At 47.0% G+C, this 27986-nt stretch overlaps 4 protein-coding genes across 4 annotated transcripts; 3 read left to right on the top strand and 1 right to left on the bottom strand.

The window, feature by feature from the left end:
• The first annotated feature begins 1594 nt into the window (after positions 1 to 1594).
• On the top strand, positions 1595 to 4722 carry LOC135398447 (uncharacterized). The gene is made up of 2 exons (XM_064629849.1): positions 1595 to 4617; positions 4686 to 4722. Exons 1-2 carry the CDS (start codon positions 1595 to 1597, stop codon positions 4720 to 4722), a joined length of 3060 nt encoding a protein of 1019 aa, XP_064485919.1.
• Positions 4723 to 4799: 77 nt separating this feature from the next.
• On the top strand, positions 4800 to 11999 carry LOC135398449 (uncharacterized). The gene is made up of 3 exons (XM_064629850.1): positions 4800 to 6722; positions 11340 to 11541; positions 11680 to 11999. The coding sequence occupies exons 1-3, from the start codon at positions 4800 to 4802 to the stop codon at positions 11997 to 11999; spliced, it is 2445 nt and encodes an 814-aa protein (XP_064485920.1).
• An 841-nt stretch (positions 12000 to 12840) lies between these two features.
• On the top strand, positions 12841 to 16995 carry LOC135398450 (uncharacterized protein K02A2.6-like). Its single transcript, XM_064629851.1, has one exon. It carries the CDS (start codon positions 12841 to 12843, stop codon positions 16993 to 16995), a length of 4155 nt encoding a protein of 1384 aa, XP_064485921.1.
• Positions 16996 to 17955: 960 nt separating this feature from the next.
• On the bottom strand, positions 17956 to 19949 carry LOC135398451 (uncharacterized). The gene is made up of 4 exons (XM_064629852.1): positions 19747 to 19949; positions 19512 to 19685; positions 19248 to 19455; positions 17956 to 19135 (listed from the first exon to the last, which is right to left on the bottom strand). The coding sequence occupies exons 1-4, from the start codon at positions 19947 to 19949 to the stop codon at positions 18056 to 18058; spliced, it is 1665 nt and encodes a 554-aa protein (XP_064485922.1). The 3' UTR covers positions 17956 to 18055.
• Positions 19950 to 27986: the final 8037 nt, after the last annotated feature.

Below are 27986 nucleotides of genomic sequence, written 5' to 3' on the forward strand. Positions count from 1 at the left end.
GATGATGTCTCAGGTAGTTCAGACATTCCAAGAACGGAAAAAGTGTGAGCTTGTGGTTTATGAGCAGCATAAGACTGACATATGACTGCACAAGCAGTCTTCGTCCACGTCTTGTTTTTTTATATTTTTTTATTGAAAAGCTTAATTTTGATCACCTACTATACTAACCAGTCAACATGTCAGCTTTTACTTTTTAACCTTGCATAACATATGTTCCCACAAGTAAACTCGAGGTTGTGACAAGATCCAGTCAGTAAAGTTACTGAGCTGTGCACTTTGCATTGAGATTTATTTTGATGCGCCATGAAATATACGGCTACAACGCTATGTCTCCCACACGGGTTGTATGCCCAACTAGTCATTAAAGTGTGTTCAGCTATGCAAATGCTACGATGGCTGATGTGCAGTTTATGTAGTCACACATTAGTTCTGGGAATGGAAAAGGATCCTAAGAGTAACACAGAAGTGAGGTGAAGTTACATGCATCAGGACATATACAGAAAGTTATAAACTGTGCACACCACTTTGATCCAAACCATGGATGTAGCTAGTATAAAACGTCACACTCTAGTCTCTGGCAGGTCCCACTGCCAGGGGACCTGGCCAGCTTCGCTGAGGAAATGCTGAGTTAATAGAAATCTGATTTCCGCTGCATCCCGACAAAAGTTCCTGGCAGACGAACGATGGGCCCTTGAGAATGCACCTGCTGGCTCGTTTCTGGCATCCAACCTCCAGTTGCCTTCCACCCCGTGACCAGAAGCATCAGTGAAATCTGCGAATCCTACGTCAGCAAAAGGCACGATTTTTTTCAGCTGTTCCAATCCAATTATTGCATACGTGTCAGCCATTGCAAACGGACAGGCAAAAAAGAAGTTGAGTTGACGTTCTGGCAAAATTAATTATGCACGACAGAATGTATGACTTGGAGGACAATAACTGCTGGCATCAGTCAGTCAGTCAGCAGATAGTTATGTAGCACAACACAAACCTGGCAAATACGTGTCACATTTTCTGGATACAGGCAGAGAAGTCTCCGAAATATCCTCCACCGAGAAGCCAGGATACCGAACGAATTTTCGATGCATCATCTGTTATAGTACTTCCAGGGAGCATCCTTGGCGAGGGTAGATCAAATTCCCCAGCCTCTAACGCCAGTCCAATGGGTCAGTTTTTGTAGACTTCTCCGTCGGAATGAGACCCATAGTTTCCGATGGATACGGCGAGAAATCTATATGAAGCATCTCCTATTGCCATCAGATTGACCGAGAAGTGATGCTATAAAAACGGAAACGCAAAGTCAGCTAGTCAAATGCAGCGGTAGCATAAAAAACAGTTGTCAGCTTTCTAGCTCACATGTTAAAAGCAGTTGTTAAGGAAGACGACAGGATTGCAGGGACACGGGAGCTCGTGAGCTTCCGCCCTCGATCTTCTCTTCCGCCATTACTATCATTAAATGGTTTGCCACCGATCCTTACGGACGTCTCCTGCTTCCTTATACACTGGTGCCGAAACCCGGGACTCGCTGGGTCAACTTACGACTAGGAAGCATTGAGGAGGCTATAAGGACGCACCGACTCTCATCGCTGGTAAGGAAATGGAGGATCTTGATCGCATAAGGAAATTTCGAAGTCAGGCCAGGTCGTCGATAACCCGAACGGTGAACGATCTGAAGACGCTTTTGACTACGACCCCTCTTCCCAGAGAGCAACTGAAGCAAACCTTGACGGTTCTGGAAACGAAGTGGGCTACCTTGAAAGAAAAGGACCGGGAGGTTCAGGGTCTCATACCGGAGGAATTGATAGAGAGCGAGTGTAATTCCTGCGATCAATACCTCGAGTCAGTCACTGCGATCAAGTTCCAAGTGTGTTCCGCACTAGACTCCACGACCGCATCCCGATCTTTGGCTCCCGCAAGTGACGGCGTTAATGCTACGGGACTTCGACGATCCTCCTCAGGAGATCGGAGTCACTCTACCGGAGTCACTCTACCGAAGCTGCGGATCGACACCTTTAGCGGCGACCTATCTAAATGGCAGGGGTTCTGGGACCAGTTCCGTGCGAGTATTCATGAAAACGAACGTCTCACTGATGTCAACAAGCTAAAGTACCTGGTTTCTCTCGTTTCTGGGCCAGCAGCCCGTGCCATTGAAGGTCTCTCAATTAGCGATGAGAACTACACGACTGCCGTGGACATACTTCAGAAGCGATTTGGGAAGGACGACCTTCTTGTGACCGAAAACATGGGGCGCCTTTTCGAGCTCAGGACTGTTCGGTCCAGCACCGACGTAAAGGGGTTGCGTGAGCTACACGAGACTGTTACAGTGCGCATCAGAAACCTGGAGAGCCTAAATGTTACGACAGCACAATACGCAATTCCGCTTCGGCAGGTCATCTTAAAGAAGATTCCTAGAGACCTCGAGATGGACTTCTACCGAACCAAGGACAAAGGCAAGGACACCAACGGCGACTCTTTATCATCCCTACTAGATTTCCTAGAGAATGAGATTGAATGTCGGGAACGAGCCCGAAGGGAGGCAGATGACGTTCCCAAGCGCAGGGAGCTGACCCCAGCCTCTGCATCTTCGCTGACAGCAACCGCGTCGTCTGTCTCAGATCCAGCACCTGCAATGGCTGCCCCAAGCACTCCTACGTGTGTGCTTTGCAAGTCCGGACAGCATCGATTGGAGGGATGCACTGCTGGTTTGAGCCCTGAGGAAGTACGACTGATCCTGCGCCGGGAGGGCAGGTGTTTCCTTTGCGGACGACGGTCGCACATATCGAAGGATTGCAGGGTAAGGCGGGTCTTAAAGTGTGATCGCTGCCATAGACGTCATCTTACTCAGCTTTGCCCCGGAGTCAACTCATCCAGCACTGAGCAGTCCCCGCAGTCGTCTCAGTCTACAGCACAAGAGCCGTCGACGGTGCATGCGTCTACGGGAACTGTTGTGACGTCTCTTTCTTCATCCTCTGCCGTTTTGCCAGGCGCGGCGGTCCTTCTGCAAACAGCCAAGGTGTGGATTGAAGGAACTGATGGCCGGAGAAGTCTCGCACGCATACTTCTGGATGGCGGCAGCCAACGCAGTTTTATTCGACAGGATGTGTCGACGAAGCTCGGATGTACACTGCTTCGATCCGAAGATTTGCATGTTGGGGCCCTTGGAAACACTGCGTCAAGCTGCACGAAGTATCGATGCGTGCGGGTTCTCTTGCGCAGCCAATTTTCGGCGTCATGTATGGCAATCGAGGCGGTTGAATACCCCGACATCTGCTCCGATGGATTGCCTGTTCTCGATTCGCATTCAGCGCAACACGTCAAGAATATGGGTCTACAGCTTGCTGACGAGCCCTCATCTCCCACCGATATTTCATTATTGATTGGAGCGGACTTTTATTGGGGAGTTGTGACTGGAGCAACCGCCCGTTTATCAGATTACCTGGTGGCTGTTGAAACTCTGTTTGGGTGGACGATTCAAGGCTCAGGCAGGAATGCCAGCGGTGGTCACTGTCACATCCCGTCGGTTCATGTTCTCCATGTTGAGGTGCACCAGGAAGATACCAACGTCATCGACCAGCAACTCTCCGCCTTTTGGGAGTTAGAGCATTTGGGCATAACTGATCGCCACCAGTCCGACTCCGACGGTGACACTGTCCTGCGCAAGTTCCGGTCCACAGCGCAGTTGTTAAACGGTCGTTACACCGTGCGCTTGCCTTGGAAGTCGGAAGCGCCTGAAGCATTGGGTGACAACAAGAAGCTGGCGGTCCAGAGGCTGGATAGTACCATCAAAAGATTACGGAGAGACCAAACGTTGCTGGAAGAATATGATTCCACCATACGTCAGTATTTGCGTCTTCAACACGCTGAACGGGTCCTACAACCGGAGTTGGTGGCCGGGCCTCTGTATTATATGCCGCACCACGCAGTCATCCGAAGGGACCGCGAGACAACAAAGGTTCGAATTGTGTTTGATGCCTCGTCGAAGGCTCACGGTTCTCTCTCTCTCAACGAAGCTCTTCACGCCGGCCCTAACCTTAACCCTGACGTTCTGCAATTGCTGTTGCGGTTTCGATCTTATCATGTGGCTCTCACAGCGGATATAGAGAAGGCGTTTTTACAGATCGTGCTGGACAGTGCTGACCGAGATTGTTTGCGTTTTCTGTGGTATGCCACGACGCCACGAGCAGGCGAACCGTTGCCCCCAGTAGAAATCTGGCGCATGACACGAGTGCCTTTTGGAGCCAAGTCCAGTCCCTTTCTTCTCGCTGCCACTATACGTCACCACCTGAGAGCAGCAGAAGAGACATACCCACGCACGGCGTCCTTACTTTCCAGCCATTTCTATGTGGACGACCTCGTTGTTGGTATGCCATCGCCGGAAGAGGCACTTACTGTTTACCACGAGTCGCGGCAAATCTTCCGCGACGCGGGCATGAAACTGGTTAAGTGGACGAGCAATGATGCTCATCTCCGGGCTACCTTTGACGCCGATGGGACAGGAAGTTCGACCACGTCGCCACTAAGGAAGGTCCTAGGAATCGTTTGGGATATCGAGACAGATGAAATTCGGTATCCGTTGAAGTCAATATCGGAGTTCCTGGAGCAACGGTCGAATACCAAACGGTATGTACTGCAAGCAGTGGCTCGCATTTATGATCCCTTGGGCTATGTGGCGCCTTTCGTGTTGACAGCCAAGATTTTGCTACAACGGGTTACCAGAAGACCTGATGGGAGTGTGGTCGTCTTGGTGCCAGCAGGTGCCTTTATTGTCTCGCGTCTCGTTACCACTGCGGCTCGGCGGGAAGATGTCGGAGGGCAGCATCGCGCTGCATATGTTTTGCGACGCGAGTCCGCGAGCATACGGTGCGGCCGCATACCTGGTGACGTTTGACAGGGACGGTCATTACAGTGCGGATCTTCTTTTGGCAAAGTCTCGGGTGGCCCCGGTCAAAACGGTCTCCTTACCGAGACTCGAGTTAATGGGTGCCGTCATCGCGACCAGGCTTATGAGATTCTTACAGACGACGTTATCTCTGTCCACCGTACCCACGGTGTTATGGACGGACTCTGAGATAGCACTCTACTGGATTTACGGATCGACGAACGACTGGAAACCTTTTGTACAGAACCGGGTGTCGGAGATACGGGCTGGTACGGAGCCTAGTCAGTGGCGTCACTGCCCCGGCAAAGAAAATCCCGCGGATCTTCTCACGAGAGGCACTTCATGCCTCCAATTGCTGAACAACAGTGCATGGTGGCAGGGGCCCTCGTGGCTTATGGATCAAGAGTCTTGGCCTCCAGCGTGGCGTACTCCGGATGAACCCTGCGTCGAGGTACGAAACGAAACAAAGGCCCAGACGGCGTGCTGCGTACCCATCTTGGCTACTACTACCCTAATGGATGTTGCCAAATACAGTTCGCTCCACCGGCTGCTGAGAGTTACCGCTTGGGTGTCAAGATTTCTGCACAACTGTAGGCATACCACAGCCGAAAGGAGGGGACCTTTGACGGCCGCCGAGGTAGTTGCAGCGGAAACGTACTGGGTCACAGCGGCACAGCGTCAAAATTTCGGTTCTCATCCCGCGGTGCACAAGTCCTTACAAAATGTGTCTGTCTTCCATGATGACGATGGTGTTCTCCGTTTGACGGGCCGCCTTCAGTACAGCGATTTTGAAGAAACTCAGAGGCATCCCATCGTCATTCCCGCTGACCACCCGTTCACCGCTCTTTTAGTTTTCCGGGCTCATGTCAGGCTTCTGCATGCTGGAGTTCAGGAGACACTCGCCGCGCTTCGGGAAGAGTACTGGGTTCTCCGTGGTCGTCAGGCTGTGAAGAGGATCCTAAATGGATGTCGCACTTGCCGACGAGCAAAGGTTCAGGCGTGCACAGAAGTTACCGCTCCGCTACCACGAGACCGCTTGTCACAGTCCGCACCATTTGAAGTGACAGGCACCGATTTTGCGGGTCCACTGTACTACAAGTGTTCAAAAGGCGGCGGAAGAAAGTGCTACATCCTGATTTTTACCTGTGCCGTCACTAGGGCTGTTCACCTAGAGCTGACGAAGTCTATGACTACCGAGGATTTCCTACTGGCTCTTAGAAGGTTCGTATCAAGACGGGGCGTACCCGCCACTATATATTCAGACAATTTTCGGACATTCAAGCGAGCCAGTCGCGAACTCACCCCTGCCTGGTTGTCACAAAACGCTCAGGTAAACGTATTCCTGACTGCACGACGGATCACCTGGAAATTCATAGTGGAGCGAGGAGCATGGTGGGGTGGGTTTTGGGAACGCCTGATTCGCAGTACCAAAACCTGCCTGCGTACAGTCCTGGGTCGAAGCGCCCTCCGCTACGAAGAACTCTCTACCGTTCTCACAGAGGTGGAGGCGGTGATGAACTCTCGGCCTCTGACGTATCTGTCCGAAGATCCAGACGACCTTTCTGCCGTCACGCCGTCACACTTTCTGATTGGGCAAAGGCTCACCGCGCTTCCGTGTCGCGAACCCGAAGCAGGAACAACATCTACAGCGCAACAGTTGAGACGCCGGTGGATGTATAGGGAAGAATTGACTCGTCAATGCTGGAAGAAGTGGGTTAAAACGTACATCCTCCTCCTGAGATCGGCCAACGTCTGCAAGCCCGTACCATCACACAGCGTCGCCGTCGGGGACCTAGTACTCATTGCTGCAGAGTCAAGGCCGCGAACATCGTGGCCTCTAGGACGTGTGAGTCACGTAACACAGAGCCCAGATGGAAGGGTTAGATCCTGTAGAATCAACTTGCCAGGAGGGAAAACTGTAAGCCGGCCAGTACAACTTCTCTACAAATTGGAAGCTGATTGACTTGTACTTCCGCGCCGGGGAGTGTTAAGGAAGACGACAGGATTGCAGGGACACGGGAGCTCGTGAGCTTCCGCCCTCGATCTTCTCTTCCGCCATTACTATCATTAAATGGTTTGCCACCGATCCTTACGGACGTCTCCTGCTTCCTTATACAGCAGTAATGTTAGAGACAGAAGAAAAAAAAAAGATAGGGATAGGAGCTACTATAGTGCACTGCTTACTTTGTAGTTGTAATACATTGATCCACTGAGTGGTGGTGCCTGGATATTCACGCGTTTGCCATTCACGGCACCGACACAGTTTGGAAATTGCCACCTGGTAGCAAAGCCTTCAGTAGACCTCTCCCAATTCATACGAGTTGGTTCCTGTAAGAAGGAGCATACATGGCTGCCATCTAGGTATTGAATACTGTTGAAGAAAAGGGATCGGGGACTCGGACAGTACAGTGCTAATTGTAATGTCGCTGGAGAACATGTCGGTGCAGGAACAGTCGACTTTTCAAGTACAAATAGCTTGGTTGAAGCAAAAGTCTCATACCAAGTAGCTGTTGAATAGTAACAACGACAACAAGTTCCCAGTGGTGCCACTTGAAAGTGCATAAGCCATCCAAACTTGCAAAGAAGTTTATGTGAACTTGTGGTGAAAATGGGGAAGTGCAACAACTGAGAAGGTACTTATAGCCTTAGCTGACATCATTGACATGTAAGTGAGCAAGGAACTTACGGGCAAGTAAACAGGTTGCAGCACTTCCCAAATTTGCCTCACACGTCTCCAGTACCACTCGTCTGGCTGTTGTAAAGCCAACACGAAATAGGAAGGCGAATGATTTCAAACTGTCTCCAGTAGCCAGGTACCTAGAACAATTTTCCACAACACATTCTTCTGAAAAAATATGGGGGAAAAGAAGTGGAGGACTAACCATTGTGTTGCAGGCTCCCTCGGTTCCCCGATAAAGCCACACTTCGCGGGCCCACCAACGGGGTAAAGACGGCTCAGCCGCCTTTCTCCACAACAGGAGTAACAGCAGGATCCGAAGAAGAAGCTACTTCTTCCGCAACAACATCATTTGGTAGTTTTGGGACATCGTCCTCGAACGTAAAGCGCGCGCTTTCGACATTTCGCAAACCGAAACCAACAAAAGTAACAGACGAAGAAGTGGGCGGAGCGTTGGGAACTTCAACCGCAGCGCCACTGCGTTACGGCGAATATTACATAGCACCTTCATTACAAGTTCTCCTCGTTTTGACGAATGAAATACTATTTTGGGTACATCTCTGGCTGGTTCATGATAGGTCTAAAGGAAGAAACACGAAGCATTTAAGTAAGATACAAATGGCGTATGTAACAACAACAACTTTATTTGCGACCTTGGAGAGTGGGGAGTTTCATCGCCACAGGCGATACTCTACCCCATTGCATGTCGTATGTAAGGCTGTATGCTGATAAACGTTCGTCCGTTAGTGAATTGCAGTTTCAGTGGCCGACTAAGCAATTAGATGTACATTGGCTACACATTACAATATGTATACCAGTCTACATGAGGGATGTCAATTTGACGAAACAAATTGGAAGTTATTTGAAAGGATGCAGCAAATCAAATCAAAATCAAGTGTGGGAAAAATTCCAATAAATTTAGATATAAACTTCATTTTGCAAGCAAATTTAACTTCAGAATGAGTAGTGCATCTAATAAAGAAATCAAAATTTGATTGCATTATACTTGTGTGGAAGTATCAGGATTTAGATTGGCTAGCTGGGCTTGTTCTTCCAGGAATCCCGATGGATATGATAAATGCGGTTTAAAGTGGGATTCCATGTCATTCAGATTTAAATCGTGGCAGGATTTAAACTTTCGCTACACTCGCAGTGCAGAATTCTGTTGACAGGTATCAGCTGGTCATGCGTATAAGTAGTGGAATACACACGATGGCTTTGTAGGACATTGTCAGAAACCATGCCGCTTAGTTGTTGAACAATCAGTGGACAAGTATTACATTCACTTCTCCTTTTCAATAATGAATTCTAGTGAAGCTTGCATGCATCATGGGTGTTCCATGTTCAGGACAAAGTATGCAGAGAACATAAGCATCGCAGCATCAAGGAACGTCCGAACAGCTTCAAACGGTATCGCTCGTTTCACGTCAAGAAAAATTGCTCTGACTGAGAATGTCACCACCTGAAACGACAATGTATGAACCTGAGCGTAATGGCTGCGGCAGCACATTCCCCAGGGCTCAAGTAATATGAAATAGAAAAGGAGTTCTACTTAAAACCTGGAACCTCTATCTAAGTCTGCAAAAAGAAGAAAAGGTCACGTCAATCAGACGACAACAATCATTTAGGCAAAGATAAAGCTTTGCGGAACTACAAGAATGCCATGCAAACGCTGACGCTGACTAATGCTGCCGAGTTGTGTATGGCGTAATTGTTATTACATTCGGTCTTTCGTTTTTTGTCAATTAGGAAAATACACAAACTTTGAATATACCTACACTGCAGCGCGTTGCGAGTGCAGGCTATATGAACGCGCATGAGACGAATCACAGCCTGGGGAATAAGAAGTCTGTGCATATGTTGATTTTAGCCGGCATGTTTTTGCGATACACATTCATGAGAACTATGCTATTTAAGTATCAATGGGTACAGGGGACGTTACTTACCTTCGGTGGCGCAAGCACTGAAGAAGTTCAAGGGCCCAAGTACCAAGGCCTGGCGGAAAAAAAGATAAACAAAAGACCGATACGCGTCTGTCGCTGTCAGCGCCATTGGAAATTTGAAAAGAAAAACAGGTCAACGGTCAACGGCACAGCCGTAGTGTCCTCTAGTGGGAGGATTTCGATGGTAATGCCCCTCTCTGTAACGCAAAGAGCGTTGGGCGAATACGGACGTTCTACCCCTGTCTGAAGCATACGGACGAACGCGCTATAAAGATACAGATGATTACACCGTCAAGAAACTGCTTTTCACACTGTTCCAGTGGAAACGGACGTTATGCACCGCTCGTACGAAGCGGTCGAGCGTCCGTCAGTTTTAACGGACAACTGCTCGTAATAATACATTTTTTTAACAGTGTAGTGCCCTCCGTGGTATTGGAAGCATAGAAATCACGAGAAATGAAACATCTGGTTGAAGAGTTCTTTTAGGTGCTGGCACAGTTAGCGATGCAACAGTTCCAGTGTGGCAAAAAAAGACGCCCGCACTTCACATGTAAATAAAGCTGGCTACCCGGCGGCTATCACGCAAGGTACTTTCTCCGGAGGCCGCATCGCGGCGCCACCAGTTTGTTGCACAGTCCCTATAGCTTTTGTTTGAGCTGCAGCGCCAGAGCGCCACCGCAGCCGGTTGCTAGCGCCCTGGCGCTCTGCGGCAGCAGCAGCTTGAGGCGTCCCATAACTTTATAGCGGCAGAGTGGCTGGCATGGCAACGCGGGTGTTGTTTATGTGTAGAATTATGGCGCTGTACACAGCATAGGTATCCGAGGTCCTTATTGCCATGTGGACTCGATCAAGAACAAGACTCTCGTGAACCTCGAAATAACTATGCCGCGCGCTCCGTGTCTCTATACGCTGATCGTTCGTTGATGTGTACAGACCGAAGATATGACTCAGTGTGCTGGTATGGTAGTAAACGTCGTATTGTGAACCGGAATGTGCTTATACGTGTACCTGATACACTGTACAGACTTCTCAGGTACTTTTTATAACATGATGTCGCATTCTCGGACGCGTTTCATACAACTGACTATCCTGCAACCATAGATTGTAAGTAATTCATGTCACTGATGAAATAAAGATCGTAATTGCGTCAGGAATTTCCCACAAGGCCCTTTTCTTTCAACAATTCTGCTTCTGCCCATCCTACGCGAGTGAAAGTGATACATTGTGGTTGCCCAAGGTCAGGGTTGAAAGGTATCAAGAAAGTAGGTAATGAGGCCAGCCCGGTGTTCCGTTTTCCCGGAATGGGGAAGTTTTTCGCTTTCCCTTTCTAAAACGGGTCAACCTTTCGAGAAGATCACCGTTCAGTCTGAATCCGCACTCTTCCATCGCAAGTTCATCTTCGAAAGAATGCAGCGATACGCGTGGCGCACTTCTCAAGGGGGCAGCAGCATCGCTGCCTTCAATTCCGAAACTGGGTAGGTGATTACGCACATGTGTTCATGGCTCGTGCGTTGTGAGGTGTTGAACCGGCGATGGCTATCGTTTTATTCTGTGGTTTCAAGAAAATCGAATTATTGTGCGAGTTTTTTCGAAGTTCGAACTTGAAGAAAGGTATTAAGCTTTACGACAGTAACCACGTGTATGCCGTTCGCGAAGTTCAGGACCATATAAACACAAGACCCGTCGTGACAGGGAAGTGCGTTGCACAAACAGGGAAGCAGGCGTATGACGTCGTAATCGAGGTGCGTATTTTGTTTTATCTTCGTCCCGACTGATGTATTTGTAAATGCGTCGCATGCAGTTGTATGACAAGTGTAAATATGTGTGCTGTTATGTCACGCAGCTGCAGCAACAACGAAAGATCAGCCGTGCGTCCTGTACTTGTAGAGGAGGAATTCTAGGCCGCTGCAAACATGTTGCTGCTGTAGCTGCCTTCATCAACAAATCAGCGGTGAACTCGTGCACCTCCTTTCCGCAGTCATGGGGCGTTCCAACGTCCAAGCCACAGCTAGACGACAAAAAGAGCATTGACGATCTTTTTGGAGGTAAATACCACGGGGACATTGAGCAGTGGACCCTCTCATATGGCAGTGTAGCCCATACTGTGTGATTTCATGGAATTGTTTTATGGACCGCAAAGTTTGTGACAATGCAACAAGTTTACATGCGTTTGAATATTACAGGTGAAGGAAAGAATGCAACAGCTGCAAAACGCATTGTGCCAGTGCTGCTGTCAGACCTCATACCAAAATTTCAAGGAATGCGAAGTGTGGTCACCAAAGCAATTGAGCTTGAATTTGCAGATGAAGTTGAGAGGGCCTGCCGCATAACTCTTCAAAGCCTTATTGAAGCTGCAGCATCCAAAGTTGAGAAAGAGGACATCCATGCTGCACTTCAGGCCAGCGCACATGAGAGAAGCGTATTTCAGTGCACAAATGTGGTGCAGGCTTCTCCAACACTGAGGTTGGTCAAAGAGGACTGGACGCAACATGTCCCAATTTAAAATATTGCCTTTTATAGGAGGCACGTTTCACACTGTAATGTGGAAGAGGTTGCGCGTGCCACTCTCGGACAATATGTTAATGACAGGTATGTTGTAAACTTAGGGTACATGTGACTTGTCAGTGCATACCTTTTCTTGCTCAGGTGGCACAAAGAGAGGCGGTTGAGAGTCACAGCCTCAAATGCACACAGGGTGTGGACAAGGAAAGATGGATTTGAGAAGTTAGCGAAAAGCCTAGTCTGCCCGAGGAGAGTTCAGACAGCTGCAATGACATATGGTACGGTAACTTGTAAATCTCACTTTTTTCTATTACTTTTTTTTTCCAACTTTTTGCAATGCAAACATCATTTTCATTTCACTATTAGGCACAGCAACTGAGACAGCTGCCCGGCAAAGTCTGCAGAGGGAGATGAAGGTACCTGTGACACAGGTAATGCAATATTTTGTTAGAAAGTCGTCGGTCATAAGCCATCTGATTCTATGTTCAATCCTGTGTGGTCTATTGTGTACATAATTATTAATATATCGTCATGAACGCATTAAATGTTCGGGTCATTGGCTACGTAAACTGCAACTGTTGTGTCGTAGGTTATCTTTATTATCACGCATCTGCTTTCCTCGTTCCTTATCTGGTTATCTTAATACACGTTTGTGTTATCTTGTTTAGTTCATGCCGCAAGGCGGCGTGTTTGACATAAGCTATATAAACAGTGGATTTTGAAATAAAGGTTGTTGTTGGTTTGGGACCTGCTTGGCTGGTGCCTCCTCCTTCCTGCCGGGAACATCACAAAATGGCGACGAGGGCTTAAGTGCTGTACGAACCACGAGCCACGGCCACAGGATGAGCTTCTTTGGTCTTCAGCCGCCGGCGCCGTTTCTTCCATTGCCGGGGGACCCAGAGTTGCCATGGGAGCAGTGGCGCAGCATGTTTTTGAACTACTTGGCTGCCATTACCGACACTACGTTCACGGGCCCGAGGAAGAAGGCGGTGTTGTTGCACTGTTTGGGTGCAGAAGGGCAACGGATCTTTCAGGCTTTGGAGACGGCGACTGTTGTCATGAAAGAGGGCGAGGGAGACGGGAAAGATGGTGGCAAGGACGAGAGCAAGCAGAGTGAAGTGTTGGAACAAGCGTTGCAGATCCTGGACAAGAGGTTTGGAAGTGCGCCGAACGTAGCCGTTCTTCGCCACCGGTTTCGTGCGAGACGACAGCAGCCTGGAGAGTCAACGCAAGCGTTCGTCGGAGAACTAAGATGCCACGCAGCGAAATGTCAGTATGGGACATTTGAAGATGATGCCGTCAGGGACCAATTACTGGAAGGCACTGTGGTCCCGGGACTACGGGAGCGACTACTTATAGAAGGCGGACGGTTATCACTGAGTGCTGCGGTGACGTTGGCAACTACGTACGAAGAGAGCATAAAGGCCGCCAAAGAGTTTCAGCAGTCTGGTGAAGTACAAAAAGTTGACAAGTACCGGCAGCAGGAGAGAAGGAAAGGGAAATGGCCGCAAAAGGAAGCCAAGGGCGCAGACCGACAACCAACGGGGGGTCCTAAACCAACATTACAACGTGCCGGTAAGCAATTGGCATGTTATCGTTGTGGAAAAATTGGTCATTTCGCCAATGACGGAAATTGTAGAGCCATAGATAAGAAATGCAGAGGATGTGGAAAGATTGGACATCTTATCAAGGTCTGCCGAAATTCAAAGACTATTAACGCAATTCAGTCAAACGACGAGGATATCGCTGTATTAAGAATTGGGGACGGACATGCGAATGAGGTGTATGCCGAAGTTATTGTGGAAGATGTCTCCATGAGATTAACTGTCGACACTGGGTCAGCGGCTTCGTTAATGCGTCAAGATGTGTACAAGGTCAATTTCGAGCGGAAGTACCCGTTAGCACCACCGCCGCGCAAGCTGGTGAATTACAGTAATCAGAAGATATCTGTTACGGGCTGCTTCGAAGCTAAGGTTGTGTTCAAGGACAAAGTGGGGACGATTTTGTTCTATGTTGTACCAAGGGGAACAACCTTGCTGGGACGTGATGCCGTCCGGGTGTTGAACATATGCATTGAGGGCAAGTCGTTGCAGTGTTTGAGTATCGATGGGACTAATGAGAGTGTCTTGCCGCCAGATCTAAGAAGAGAGTTCGGACAGTTGTTTGAGAAACGCATTGGTTTTGCAAAAGGATTTACGCATAAAGTGCATGTGAAGGCTGATGTCAAGCCTGTAGCACAGAAGTTGCGTCGGCTACCGCTGGCGTTGAGAGACAGGGTGTCCAAAGAACTGAATAAGCTAGAAAGTGAAGGCATCATTGAAAGGGTTGATGCATCGCCGTGGGTGTCACCAATTGTGGTGGTTCAGAAGCCGGACGGTAACATTCGACTTTGTGTCGATCTGAGGGAGCCCAACAAAGCGATAGTAGCTGATGCGTACCCGTTGCCTACAGTGGAGGAATTGCTGAATTCTTTATCAGGAGCGAACTATTTTGCAAAATTGGATTTGGCGTCAGCATATTATCAAGTTGATCTGAGTCACGAAAGTCGTGCGCTGACAACATTTATCACACATGAGGGACTGTTCCGGTTTCGGCGTGTGTGTTTTGGACTAGCGTCGGCACCATCGGTGTTCCAGAAACTGATGTTGCAGCTTCTTCGAGACTGCCAAGGACTCGTTGTGTACTTGGACGATGTTGTGGTGTTCGGCAGTGATCGGGAAGAATACCGGAGAAATTTGCGAAGGGTCTTGAAGAAAATAGCGGAGGCTGGACTAACCCTTAACAGGAAGTGTGTATTCGACAGGCAGGAAATTCAGTTCCTCGGGCACCAGTTGTCTTCCGGTGGAATTCGGCCTCTGCAATCGAAAATTGATGCTGTCATGCAAGCCCCAGCGCCCAAAAATCAAGAAGGACTCCGTGCATTCATAGGACTTACTGGTTATTATGCCCGCTTCGTACCTCGCTACGCGCATGTGGTGGAACCCCTGCGTAGACTTCTACGTAAAGGTGCGTCGTTTGAGTGGAATAAGGAAGCGGACGAAGCCTTCAGGAGAGTCAAACAGCTTCTAGGAGCAGCAGGGGTACTGCGTCCTTTCGACCCTAAGTTGCCAGTTATTGTAACAACGGACGCCTCTAGCTGTGGAGTTGGAGCGGTGTTGCAGCAGCGAGACGAGAAGAGCCTGCACACAGTAGCTTTTGCATCGAGGACCTTGTCCACTGCAGAACGGAACTATTCGACAGGTGAGCGAGAAGCGCTCGCTTGCATCTGGGCTTGTGAGCGATGGCATGTTTACCTCTGGGGGAGACACTTTACACTTAGGACTGATCATCGCGCGCTGGTCACTCTTCTGTCAACCCGAGGGCAGGGACATCGACCTCTGCGGATTGTGCGCTGGACAGCCAGACTCCTGAATTACCACTACACGGTCGAACATAAGAAGGGCTATGAAAACGTCATAGCCGATGCCCTGTCTAGGCTGCCTCTGTCCAACAGCGAGGAAACAAAATTCGATGAGGAGGTAGTTTCATGGGTAACTACCTGTCTGACAAAGGCAGAAGTACAGCGAGCAACGGAGCAGGATGACCTGTTGAAGAAAGTTATCACATACATCAGGACGTCTTGGCCAGTGAAGCGGAGTGTGTCTACAGAGGAAGAACCGTTCTATCAGGTACGGGAGGAACTGTCCGTAGTTGATGGTCTTGTGTACAGGGGTGAAAGACTAGTGGTTCCAAAACAGTTGTCGAGAAGGATCATTTCCCAAGCTCATCAGGCTCACCAAGGGATGGTAAGGACCAAACAACGAATTAGGCAGGTATATTGGTGGACCAGCATGGATCGAGAAGTTGAAGAATATGTAAAGAGTTGTGCAGTTTGCCAAGCAGCAGATAAGTCTGCAAGAGTGTCACCGGCACCACTACAACCAGTACCATTACCTGAAGGACCATGGCAGAAGTTGGCGATTGATATCGTCGGGCCATTTCAGTGTGCTCCACAAGGGTGCAGATTTGCCATCTCGCTGATGGACTATTTTAGCCGATGGCCTGAGGTTGCTTTTGTTGGAACTGTAACAGCGCAGGTGGTCATTGGGTTTCTTCAGCGTGTGTTTTGCCGTGAGGGGCTGCCTAACGAATTAGTCTCGGACCACGGACCTCAATTTACGTCAGCAGTATTCGAGGAATTCCTGAAGAATCAGGGTATTAAGCACTTATTTTCGTCTGTGTATTATCCGCAGGCAAATGGATTGATAGAACGGTTTAATCGTGTTCTGAAAGATCAAGTGCAGCTTGCAGTTTTGCAAGGGAAGCCAGTGACGGAGGTAGTACAGCAGGGTCTGCTGGCATTTCGGTGCACGCCGCATGCTACAACGGGATGTGCTCCAGCAGTGCTCTTGCACGGCCGAATGCCTCGGACGAAGTTGCACGTGGTTGGCATAGCAGTGCCTTCAACCCCTCCCGGAGTTGATCTACGTCGGAAGGTGAGCGACCGACAAGAGTATATGAAAAGATACACGGACGCGCGTCGAGGTGCAAAGTCACCACAGGTTAATCCCGGGGATTTCGTTCGCATAAAATTGAAGGAAAAAGGCAAGGCAATGCCTCGGTTTTCAAGGCCATTGAAGGTATTGAAGAAATGCGGGAAAAACTCGTTTCTGCTTCAGGATCGTCGGGTGTGGAATGCATCAAAGTTAGCACTATACTCTCGGCCTGTCTCTACGGATGCAGCCTGTTCGTCAGAGCTGTTGTCGCCTGCCATCTACAGTGGGGTGCAAGATGTACTGTGTGGTGATGTGCAAGCAGCTCAAGAACCTGAAGGACCAACCAACATAGACACGGGGAGTGATGTCCAGACCCCAGAGCCAGTGCCTCCAGCTACTTCTACTGAGGAGGGGGATGAGGATGCAAATGTGCAGGGAACTGTACCCGAGGGACAGCACACAAGTCGACCTCGGAGAGTGCGACGACCCCCAGCGTATCTCCGTGATTATGTTTTGGATTAGAAGTAGGAATTTTGAAAATGTGTGGAATGTTGGGACGGTCTATGGTTGCGTTCTGTGGTTCTAACTAAATTAACTTGTTTAACAAATACTAACAGTTACGTTAAGGGGGGAAGAGATGTTGTGTCGTAGGTTATCTTTATTATCACGCATCTGCTTTCCTCGTTCCTTATCTGGTTATCTTAATACACGTTTGTGTTATCTTGTTTAGTTCATGCCGCAAGGCGGCGTGTTTGACATAAGCTATATAAACAGTGGATTTTGAAATAAAGGTTGTTGTTGGTTTGGGACCTGCTTGGCTGGTGCCTCCTCCTTCCTGCCGGGAACATCACAGCAACCCTCTCCGTGGTTCATGACAGCGGCTATCGAGATTGTAATTTTTTTTACTCTCTTGTGCTGCAAGCCCTGAAGTGTACCGATGTTTGTATTTCAGATTGGATTGGTAGTGCATGATCAGCAACCCTGGTTATGCGGAAGTCCAGATGGCCTCATGACGATCAGAGAAGAATAAGTGCTCGTCGAGATCAAATGTCCTCACAGCAGGCGGGGGAAACCAGTTGTGGACAGGGCACAGAAACTCAGCTACGTGAAGTACCTGACTTATGATCATGATGAAGAGCAGTTCTACCTCAAAGAGACGCATTCTTATTACACACAAGTACAAGTAATGATGTACATTCTCAACATCACCAAGACATTGTTTTATGTATATTCTTCGAGCCAACAGGTCACTGTAAATGTAGCAAGGAATGGCGCATTTTTATCCCAGTTGGTACCAAAGCTTGAGCACTTTTATTTTGTGCATCTATTGAATGAGTTTTGCTAGGAAGAAAATGTTGATGCAGAATAAAAGATGACAGGCCCATACCTGCGGGTTTTACCAAGAGTACGTGTTTCGAAAAGTTTTTGATAATCAGACACATCAACTTTGCAGTCACAGGAAGTGTGCGTAGCAGGCTGAACACAAAACACAAATATTTAATATATACAAGAAATATTATACAGGAGGATGCATCACATACATACGGCACATACTCTACAAATTTCCCATTTACTTCTGGCATCACTTCCTGATTATGGGTGGCTGGAAGTTCGCAAGCACACAGCAAATGTGGAAAATGTCAGACATGCTTGGTATCAATGATACGGGCACTCTGTTATTCAGGATGTTATACACCTTGATTCTCTGAATTGCTCTCTCAACATGGATACGAACACTTGCAATGCAATAGGTATCTTCCACCTCCTCTTTTGAGAACTGCAAGTTGCCTGAGGCAAATGGCGGCATGACAAGGATCGCATTCTTTCCCTCAACAGTTGAGCGGATGGAGGGGAATCCCTTATCACTTAGGACAAGGTCACCATGCTCTACGAGGTCTAAAAATTTTGAAAGAACAGTTACCTCAGAATCACTTGTGCGGCCCCCATACGCATGAGACACAAATGCGATTTGACCACTAGGCACAATCCCTACCAGAAACTTCAAGGTAAATGTCCCTTTGTACCTTGAAAACAAGGCACGTTGTTGTTCTACCGTTGCTGGGGTTTCTGTCTTTATCTCCGTACAGTCTATTATATATTTACACTTTGGATAATGTAGCTTGAAGCATTCTGGCATCATAGCTTGCCGGACATCAGGTGGCGGTGTATAAATCCAACCCTTGGTTGACGTGGTCAACACTTCCAACACACTATAAAATATTCTTGATGCAGTGCTCCTGTGCACAGCGAACAGTGCTGCCAAAGCAGTGAAGGAGATGCCCATCTTCATCTTCATTAAAAAAAGTAACAACGCATTCTCCATTGTAATATCACAGCTGCGGACCCTTAGCACAGAGAGAAGGCTCAGTAACAAAGCAAACACATTGGGCTGCACACTTGTGAGGTCTTCAAGGATATCAGGGTCATGCTTTATGGAATTGTAACCACTGAACACACAAGCTCGTTCTCCTGGAATTGGCTCTGCCGACGCTGATGGGGTGTCCTGTGTGTGTTTGCTGACTCTAATGGGATGGACTACCTGCGTTTGTGCACAGCCTTGCCCAATGAATGCGAAGAGAACAGAGAAGTGACAATCTGCATTGTCTGCATCTTCCGTCTGGGTGCTAGAGTCTGTCTGTGCAGCACCGTCCATGGCTGCATCCTACATTGAGCAATATGTTACACAGTGACACAAACACCATAATGCCGCATCATTTACGTTTCACATTTCATTATCCAAAAGGACAGCCTTTTCCTCAAATTGTGATACTTACTATGTGATGGACGTTTGCCGCAGTGTCACCTGCGCACTCGAATTCGAGCAGAGAGAGGTCAGACAGCCCAGACCAGTCCTCCTGAGGTTGGCTGAAGTCATCCACGTAATTTTCCAGGGACCCTTGTAGAGGTTGCTTGACTGATGTCGTCGCATGAGCGTGACGGTAACTTCCCTGTAGCACTGATCTGTTCCGCCTTTTCATTACCCTAAAAAACGAACAATATGAGACATGCACAATCACATACACCTTGCACACAGTTACCTCGCATATCTTGCAGTCTTGGCAAGGTTGTCTTTTGCAGGTTTCCGATATGCTACTGGAAATATTGTCGGTACGTAGGATGGGCTCTCCTCATCGTCAGCCTTTGCACCACCGACAAAATGATTTGAGCATATCCGGGTGTTGCTGGTCGGCAGCCACCGTTGTCCATCTTGCCTGTGCGCAAATGATGTGCCGTTAAAACAAAATACCACGAGAGAGCGACGGTTGTTCTTACCGTGTGCGGCGAACAGCGGTGATGCAGCGCTGGCGGCGTTCGGTCTCCTTTTTCCGTCCCGGAAAGCGGTGAAATGTCAGATAGTCACCAGTTTCTTTGCTTAGATCCCCCTCGCGGTTGGAGCAGTGAACAACGCAACAATATCTTCTGTTGTAGCCGTTTCTACGTTCGAAATTTTCGCCTCCGCGGTCACTACTTTCCATGCTTCAATAGCGGCACGCCGGGTCCCACCTACCCAGTTCAAAATGGCCTCCGTTGTAGAGGGCGCCACAAGTACGGGCAAACTTTAGTGCACGAGGCCTATACAACCACAGACTTCTCCTTCGGCGACGAAGCATCTTGCTCAGAGCCGCAGCAGCGCTCCTGACCCTCTACTTTCGTGTGAAACGCAAACATGCGAAAAAGCGTTCACAGTGGGTCAGTGTGCTGTGGCGGGCACGGGAGACAGAGGGCGACTTTCATACCCTCGGGTAAGGTAGCATCCATATTATCTGGAACTTCTGGGTTCTTAGGTTACATCTTATTGAATTCTTTATATTTTTGTTGCATCATGTCCATGCATATTTACCTTCTCATTAAGAGTCCCAGCATTTGGAATTGTCTTTGTATCATATAAAGTTCCAGCGAACTGTTTCAACGAAGGAGCTACTATCGTTCAACTTTTCAGATGTCTAAGATGAGGATTCATGGCAGCGCCGCATTCAGGAGATATGTCCGTGTATCTCCTGAGCAGTTTGACTACTTGTTGAGCCTCGTCAGACACAGGCTGCTGAAGTATCCCCATGGCCGTCCAGCTCTGGAACCACCACATCGGTTGGCCACCACACTGAGGTAAGTTTTGTCCTTTTTACTCAAACCGGCTCTTCCTTTCATGCTTAAAAAAAATGACTGCGATTAATTGCTCATGTGCTGGCTTAACACGGTCCTCATTTGCTAGCTCTACTGCGCACCAACCAGTATGAATTTAACTTTGTAATTTCAGGTATCTTGCATCTGGAAGCTATCTCAGTAGTGTGGCATACAGCTTCTGGATTGGCTTCACAACCATCAAGAGGATTGTTTACGAAACGCGCACAGCCTTGTGGGAGTAACTGATGCCCATCTACCTGCCTGTAAGTTGCAAATAATAGTTGCATGCTACTTGTAGTAAATGCTTATGTACTTATATGTGGAGCCATTCAAAGCTATATTTCGTTTTGTTCACTGCCAATTCCAAAATTTTTTTTCTTCAAAAATGTAGCCATAAAATGGCAACAGTATAGCTTTGAATGGCAGTCTTGTAGTGTTGGAAAATTACGGAGTAGCTATCGTAGTATCTCTTTGGCATATACACCTGCCGAGTGCAACCGATGCACTGATGTGTAATTTCACGCGTATAAGCCTCACCACAGATAAGCCGCAGGACGAGTTTTTAGGAATGTGTTTGAAAATTTTCTGGCAGATAAGCCGCGGGCAATACGAGACGACTGATTTGTGCGACAAAGGAGACCATATTGAAGGCCATAAACCCTATGGTCCATACTTCGGGGTCGGCACAGTGTGCAACAAAGGAGGTCGGTTCTAGAGTTCTACCAAGATCGGATTGTGCAATTGTTTGGCGTTTTTCATGGCTTGATGGGTCAGTTGTCTTCCAGAAGATGTGAGTCACTGTCACCGCTTTCGTTAAAGCTGCTTAGGGGAATGCACCAGGAAGACCAATCTATTCGAATGTGGACAAATCCCTGTTACGCACTGTTCGTGCCATGGCATGGCAGTGCCGTTCCTGAGACACTGCCGGCCCTTTCGTTAAAACCGGCGTATGGGAAACATACGAGAAAAAAAATAGTGATCAGATAAGCCGTACCGGTGGGTAAGCCGCAGAGCGCTCGTGAGAAAAAAATCGCGCATAAGCCGCGGCTAATATGCGTGAAATTACGGTAATGTAATTACCACATAATGCAATCCCTACTTAAGAAAAAAGTCAAACAAAAGTGCAGGAGTTTGCAGAAAAGCAAACGCCTTTCTTGCTTTTCATTTTTATGTACTAAAGGACTGAATGATGTTTCATTTTGCCATTGCCACCATGTAGGTAGTGTTATATTCAAGCCAGTGTTTGGTATGTTACAGAGTCCTACACCAGAGGTGTGGGCACAGTGCGCCCAGCACTTTGAGGAGAGGCGGGCATTCTCTAACTGCATTGGTGCTGTGGAAGCACATCATGATTGAAGCCCCAAAGAATGGAGGGTCCATGTTCTATAACTATAAGGTGGCGTAATATTCTATCATTATTTTCTGTAATTTAGGATCAAACCATACAGAGCACTCTTCCTCATAGGGGTCACACTCCATCGTACTGATGGCCGTAGCGGATGCCAGCTACATGTTCCCGTATGTTGACATCGGAGCTCATGGCTCTCAGTCCGATGGAGGGATTTTCAAGGCATGCACACTGGGCAGGGACCTTGAAGCTGGTGTCTTGGGACTCCCAGCGCCAAGGAGGCTTCCTGGATCATCCCTGGAAGCCCCCTATGTGTTTGTGGGGGACGAGGCCTTCCAGTTACGTCCAGACTTTATGCTACCTTTCCCGGGCACAGACTTGGACGACACCAAGAGAGTGTACAACACAAGCCTTTCACAGGTATAGCAGCTCATATATTTCTGCGACTACCTGAAGATGCTCTACAAGGCATATGTAGGCATTTTATAGAGATGCGCATTTGTAGTACACTATACATGTCTGGATACCAAACATGATTCACTGTGACCATTCCCAGCAAAAGCCTCACATGTTAGTGCACTGCAAATGTGCATTTCTATAAAGTTGGTGCAAGTGAATTCATTCACTGAATCTGGAAAGGGCAATGCAAATAAGTCTACTGATGATGGCTAAGGAAGATGTTTCATGACATACAAAACATATTCGATCAGCAATGTTTGTGTAGCTAATTGTAGCAATCCAACATAAAGTACAGCAGGGCGGTAATACATTTGCATATTGCAGACGGTGAGTAAAAATGCCTTCGGGATCCTTGCGTCCCGGTGGCGCATATTCAGGCGGCCTATATACATATAGACATATTGTCCACCGGGTAAGGCAGCACCGACAACAGTAATAATAAGAAAAAAATGGGATACCAACCACAGATAACACAGGTGAACAATGTATTTCCCCCTTTGCATAGATGTGTGCTGATGCAGTGTGGAAAATAGACCACTGAAAAAGTAAAAAAAAATGCAATTTTTTGAAGGAACTTGTAGTTTGATGCTTAGAGTAGTTGCAAGGTGACAATACATATAAACAACATGTGAGGACACAAATTACTTGTAGTGTACAAATCCAAAATACACATAGAACAAAAAACATACATGCTAATATGCTTAAGTACGAGATTGGAGAACAAGCAATATTAACACGTGTATGCTTAAAAATTTATGCTAATTAAGTACCTCATTAGTTAGTGACTTAAAAAAGTGTCAAATGGGCATGCAAAGGGCACCGTATTGAGGACACCTTATTCGATAATGTCTCATATTACTGTATCACTTGTCCATTGACGTATTGGCTCTCAAGTCACTAATTTAAGTGTTAGTTAATTTTAATTAGTTAGCAAAAATACAAAATGCTGACTATGGTCTTCGGTGATCCTGAACAAATGCACTTGGCTAAACCCACAAATATACAGGATCTTCCATAACTTAAAAACCCGCGATAAGGGGACAAAAAATGACAACACAGAAAAGGTCTCCAATTTGTCCCCTAGCCTCGGGTTTTTAAATTATGGATCTATACCACCAGCTCGCTTGCTACCTCTCTATCCTCTCGTTACAGGGTGTAGCTTTTTATCTGCAACAAATTTTCGTAAAAAGGGGAGTTGCCTTAGGACGCTTTTACTTTTGTCATTGGATTACTTGACGGGGCTCCTACTAGGAAATCATATTTTTCCTCAGGGGACTAACTAACAAAGGTAGTTCAATCAACTTTTTAATTATTGACTTTAGGGAGCACATTGCAACTGCGATATTAAAGGGTGATGTGCACATTATGTGCTCGAGGCACAGATGAAGCACAAAAGTAATCACAGCGCACGCTACGAACCTAGGTATTTGACCACTATCGTCTACTCTAAGTGGTTGGCAAAAGAGCGTCAGCGATGTTGATATCTAGGCCCTTACTTAATGTCAGAGAAAGACGTCATACGTGACGTAGGGAACCCTTGTTACGGTATGTCTAACGACGTTGTGTTTCTTCTGTGCTTTCTTTTCTTTGTTTTCGTGTGTTCGGAGTCACTCGCCGTATCACTCCTCCCATGCTGCTGGGCACGGCCATCACCCTTCCCCCAGCACAATAAGTGCTGATACGTAGTGGTGGTGCACAACGCTGCTTGCAAGCAAAACAAGCAAACAAAAATTGTGAAACATACCATGAAGAGGGTTTGCCTGAATTGCATGTGACGTCTTTCTGTGACGTTAAGTGAGGGCGGAGATACCGACGTCACTCTCACTCCTTTGCCGATTACTTACTGTTTATAGCAGACGACAGAAGTAAAATGCCTAGGTCCGTAGCGCACGTTGTGATTACTTTTGTGCTTCATCAGTGGTTCGAGGGCATCATGTGGAGATCAGGTTTTAATATTGCAGATGAAAGATCTTGATGAAAGATTAAGCATCTTGAGGCCTTGTATGTGATTATCCCTTCTATGTTGTTCCAGCCTCAGAACATCAGTTCTCTCATGTTTAATATTGCAATTGCAACATGCTCCCTAAAGTAAATAAAATAAAAAGGTGATGAAAATTTATCTGTTAATTTGTCCCCTGGTTGAGGAAAAAAATACAATTTCCTAGTAGCAGCCCCATCGACTAATCCAATGACAAAAGTGAAAGCGTGATAAGGCAACTCCCCTTTTTATGAAACTTTGTTGCAGCTAGAAAGAGACACCCTGTGTGAAGAATGAAAAATAAAACAGGTGCACAAACAACTACATGTGAAGCACAAAGCTTAAAAAATTTGTACAGGAATTTAAAATGTAGTAATGGCGGAAGTAAAGATGCAAGTATGAAGTTTAACTGCAACAACAAATGCGATAAGGGTCCCTCTCAGAATAATGTGTGGAAGCTGGTTTTAGTACACTTTGCCACAGTGGAGTCGACATTGTAAAAAAAAAATGTTGCTGCGGTAAATGAATTGAAACTTTTTTTTATGAGCTAGAGGGTATAACCTGTCGAAATTTTGTTAAAGGCTTTGCAGATCGACGCTGCAATGCTGGTGCAGCGGAGGACGGTGAATGGAGGCAAGTGCTCGCCAGAAATCCAGCATGTGCATTGGGGGACCTCACTGCTACTCTCACAAGGCGTTTGTCCCGTGAGGCCGCAAACGTGAGGAACGTCTTTGCAGAGTACTTTTCAAGTGAGTCTGGTGCAGTGGATTGGCAGTGGCATAAGGCTGGCGTTCAAAGGCCACACAGGGACGTCTAGAAAGGTCTGTAAAGACAACTTGTTTACATAAGCAATGAAAAACTGTCCTGAGCATACATGCTTAAGTAGTCATTTAAGCCACTCGGTGCCTTCGTGCATCAAGCCTTATTGAACACCAGTGTGTCCTAAGCTTCCTTTTTTTCTACATTTTTTTACATTTATATATCCCTCTCTCTGACCTTAAAACTAGCAAATATATTGTACATAGCTAGGGAGTGACTTTTTTGGGTTAAACCCGATTCTGCCGGATTATTTCTGAACAAACGAGCCGACATCCAACCAATTCGCGTTAAACAAAATTTTGCCTTGAATTCTAGTCAGTATGAAATCCTGAAGTGACGTTTCAACTGAAGACGAACAAAGGCCACCACAGAAATACACAATGCATTGTCTATGCCTGCACTGTCAGCACTGTCTATGCCTTCAGGAATTAGTGCTAGTAGGTCACCACACACCTAAGGACCTAATAGATAAGAGAAGAAACAAACACACCCAATAACACGCGAAGACACAGTTATCGCCTGATTTCTCACCAAATTACACATTTAAAAACAGTGCCCGATTCCCCCCTCCTGAATCTGAGAAAGGCAATTAACTAGAAAAAGTCACTCCCTATATATAGCAAAAAGCAGCCGCACAGATTACTCACTCTTCTTCTTCCATTGCAATGTTTACAGTCTCTGGCTCCATGAAGGACTGCACTAGCTGCAGCACTGCAATCTGGCATTCAAGCTGTCTATGGGGAGGTACTTTCGCCACCCAAGTTGACACAAACTCTCCAAAGTGGTAGCTGGGGTCCAAAGGTGCCTGCAGTGCCACGTTGGAGTCCCTGAGCTCTTTTGCAAGTGACCTAAGAGCACCCTGCAGGTCATCCTCCATATCAGGCGCTGCCGATTTCCTATTTCTCCTACGACGTGCCATAGCAGGCGGCGCTGACAGCGGAGCATCCTCCTCATCTGCTGTGACGTAAGGAGCTTGAGACGTGGACGGTCCCTGGCTCTCCTCCTCGATGCCCTAGCAGAAAAGTAGTCATGCTCGTCCAGCACCTCTTGGGCTACACTGTCCTATGCAAGGAGAGTGCGAACGAGAACACAGTTTAGTGTCATATGTGATACAACTTCTACTACAAATGGCTTGTTGGAATCTTCAAAGCATTCAAGTGGAGGACAGAGTGGATACTTAATATCTGTGTGGTATACACAGTGTATATATACTTTGTAAAAACATGTTTATGCATTACATGTACATACTGTATTGATGTGTATATAATGTAGCGTCATATCTTCAAGTACTTGAATAGGAGTTGTGTACATATATATGAGTGCATGTCTTTCTTATTTATACATGATTCAAGCGCACCTGTGCCTCAGATCCTTCAGCTCTGGGTTGCAGAGTGTCTTCTCCAGTTGGCTCTGTGGGCCGGTTTGAGACAGTCCTGAAGAAAATGTATGTTCCATAAAGGCTGTGTTACGTAGATGCAGTGCTGTTACATTATACTGAGAGTGCACCTACCTCATTGGTGTAATGACATCTTTGAGGAAGAGGAGAGCATGGCAAAACTTCCACTTGGGTACCCCACTGCTCTCCTCTGCCTCAAGCACGTCGTCCAGGCCAGCCCCACTGGTTGCCGCCTTCTTTGTTAACAAGAGTCCTTCGGAAGCTGTCGAACAACCTCTTCCAGGTTTTCTTGCATAGTTCCACTGGATTTGTGACACAAACAGTGATTAGACGTTCACTATTGTGGAACTCATTGCACATGTGGTTTGGAGACTGTAAATAGGTTTCTGTGTGCTCTACTATGTTGTGTAACTACTTGTAAAACTCCTCATGTTTTGCTTGTCTTAGTGCATTTCATGGCACAGGGAAAATTCTCATTTTTGCATTTGTGTTGTAAAGATTTCAGCAGTTCCTCAGCAAACACAGGTAAACAACATGTATGGCGGTGGTATAATTACACACTTTGTGATTATCTGGGATTGTACAATTACTTACAACAGCGGTCCTTTGATGATGTACTGCACGATCAGTGCGTTGATTCTGCAGTTTGGAAGTTAACGGATATTATGTGTACTGCAATTGATAAGTATGTACCAAAAAGCCACTCTTGTAATGACAAACACCTTCTTTGGTTTTCTAAGGAGCTGAAAGAATGTTTAAGTAGGAAACTGCTCTGTCACCAGCTGTACAAAAAGAATGGCTCTCAGCATTGGTATGACAAGTTCAACACTGCACGTGCTCTTTGTAAAAAGCTGTTTGACACAGATAAAACACTTTATGACAAGTCAGCCGGGAAGAGCCTAAGTAACACGACTCAAAAAAATTTGGAAACTTGTTAATCAATATAAACGGGACAACCGTCCTCATGACCTCACAGTATGAGACAACTCTCGCCTCATTACTGACCCTGCTGTAGTGAGCAACATATTGGCCACTTCAGTTCGTGTTATTTTTGTGCTAGCTTTAACTCGGCATGTGACACTGGAATACAGAGTAACGACTCTCTTTCACTTGCTCCCATTCACAATCATGAGGTTTTTTTTTTTCGCTATCGAAAGGCAGTGGGGGACAGCCTCTGGTATTGACGGTATTCCTAACTTTACTGTCGAAGGCTGTGCTGAGCTCCTGTTGTTCTCTCCAACTCATGTTTTTTACTTGTCTTTGCAGACTGCCGTGTCTCCTAGTAACTGCAAATCAGTTGCTGTTATACCTGTTTTGAAGTGTGGTGATCCATGTGCTGTTAATAATTATCAACTGGTTTCTTTGTTATGTTATTTTTCAAAAGTACTTGA

The sequence above is a fragment of the Ornithodoros turicata genome, chromosome 6, assembly GCF_037126465.1.
Source record: "Ornithodoros turicata isolate Travis chromosome 6, ASM3712646v1, whole genome shotgun sequence".
Classification (NCBI taxonomy): domain Eukaryota; kingdom Metazoa; phylum Arthropoda; class Arachnida; order Ixodida; family Argasidae; genus Ornithodoros; species Ornithodoros turicata.

Excerpts from the sequence above, each read along its gene's own strand:
- LOC135398447 (XM_064629849.1), top strand. The coding sequence starts at position 1,595 with ATGGAGGATCTTGATCGCATAAGGAAATTTCGAAGTCAGGCCAGGTCG. Across the intron at positions 4,618-4,685 it reads CAACGGTCGAATACCAAACG|CCAAGATTTTGCTACAACGG; the intron begins GTATGTACTGCA and ends TCGTGTTGACAG.
- LOC135398449 (XM_064629850.1), top strand. The coding sequence starts at position 4,800 with ATGTCGGAGGGCAGCATCGCGCTGCATATGTTTTGCGACGCGAGTCCG. Across the intron at positions 6,723-11,339 it reads CATCGTGGCCTCTAGGACGT|CTGCAGCAACAACGAAAGAT; the intron begins GTGAGTCACGTA and ends TATGTCACGCAG. Across the intron at positions 11,542-11,679 it reads CATTGACGATCTTTTTGGAG|GTGAAGGAAAGAATGCAACA; the intron begins GTAAATACCACG and ends TGAATATTACAG.
- LOC135398450 (XM_064629851.1), top strand. The coding sequence starts at position 12,841 with ATGAGCTTCTTTGGTCTTCAGCCGCCGGCGCCGTTTCTTCCATTGCCG.
- LOC135398451 (XM_064629852.1), bottom strand. The coding sequence starts at position 19,949 with ATGGAAAGTAGTGACCGCGGAGGCGAAAATTTCGAACGTAGAAACGGC. Across the intron at positions 19,686-19,746 it reads ACCGCTGTTCGCCGCACACG|GCAAGATGGACAACGGTGGC; the intron begins GTAAGAACAACC and ends ATTTGCGCACAG. Across the intron at positions 19,456-19,511 it reads AAGACTGCAAGATATGCGAG|GGTAATGAAAAGGCGGAACA; the intron begins GTAACTGTGTGC and ends TTCGTTTTTTAG.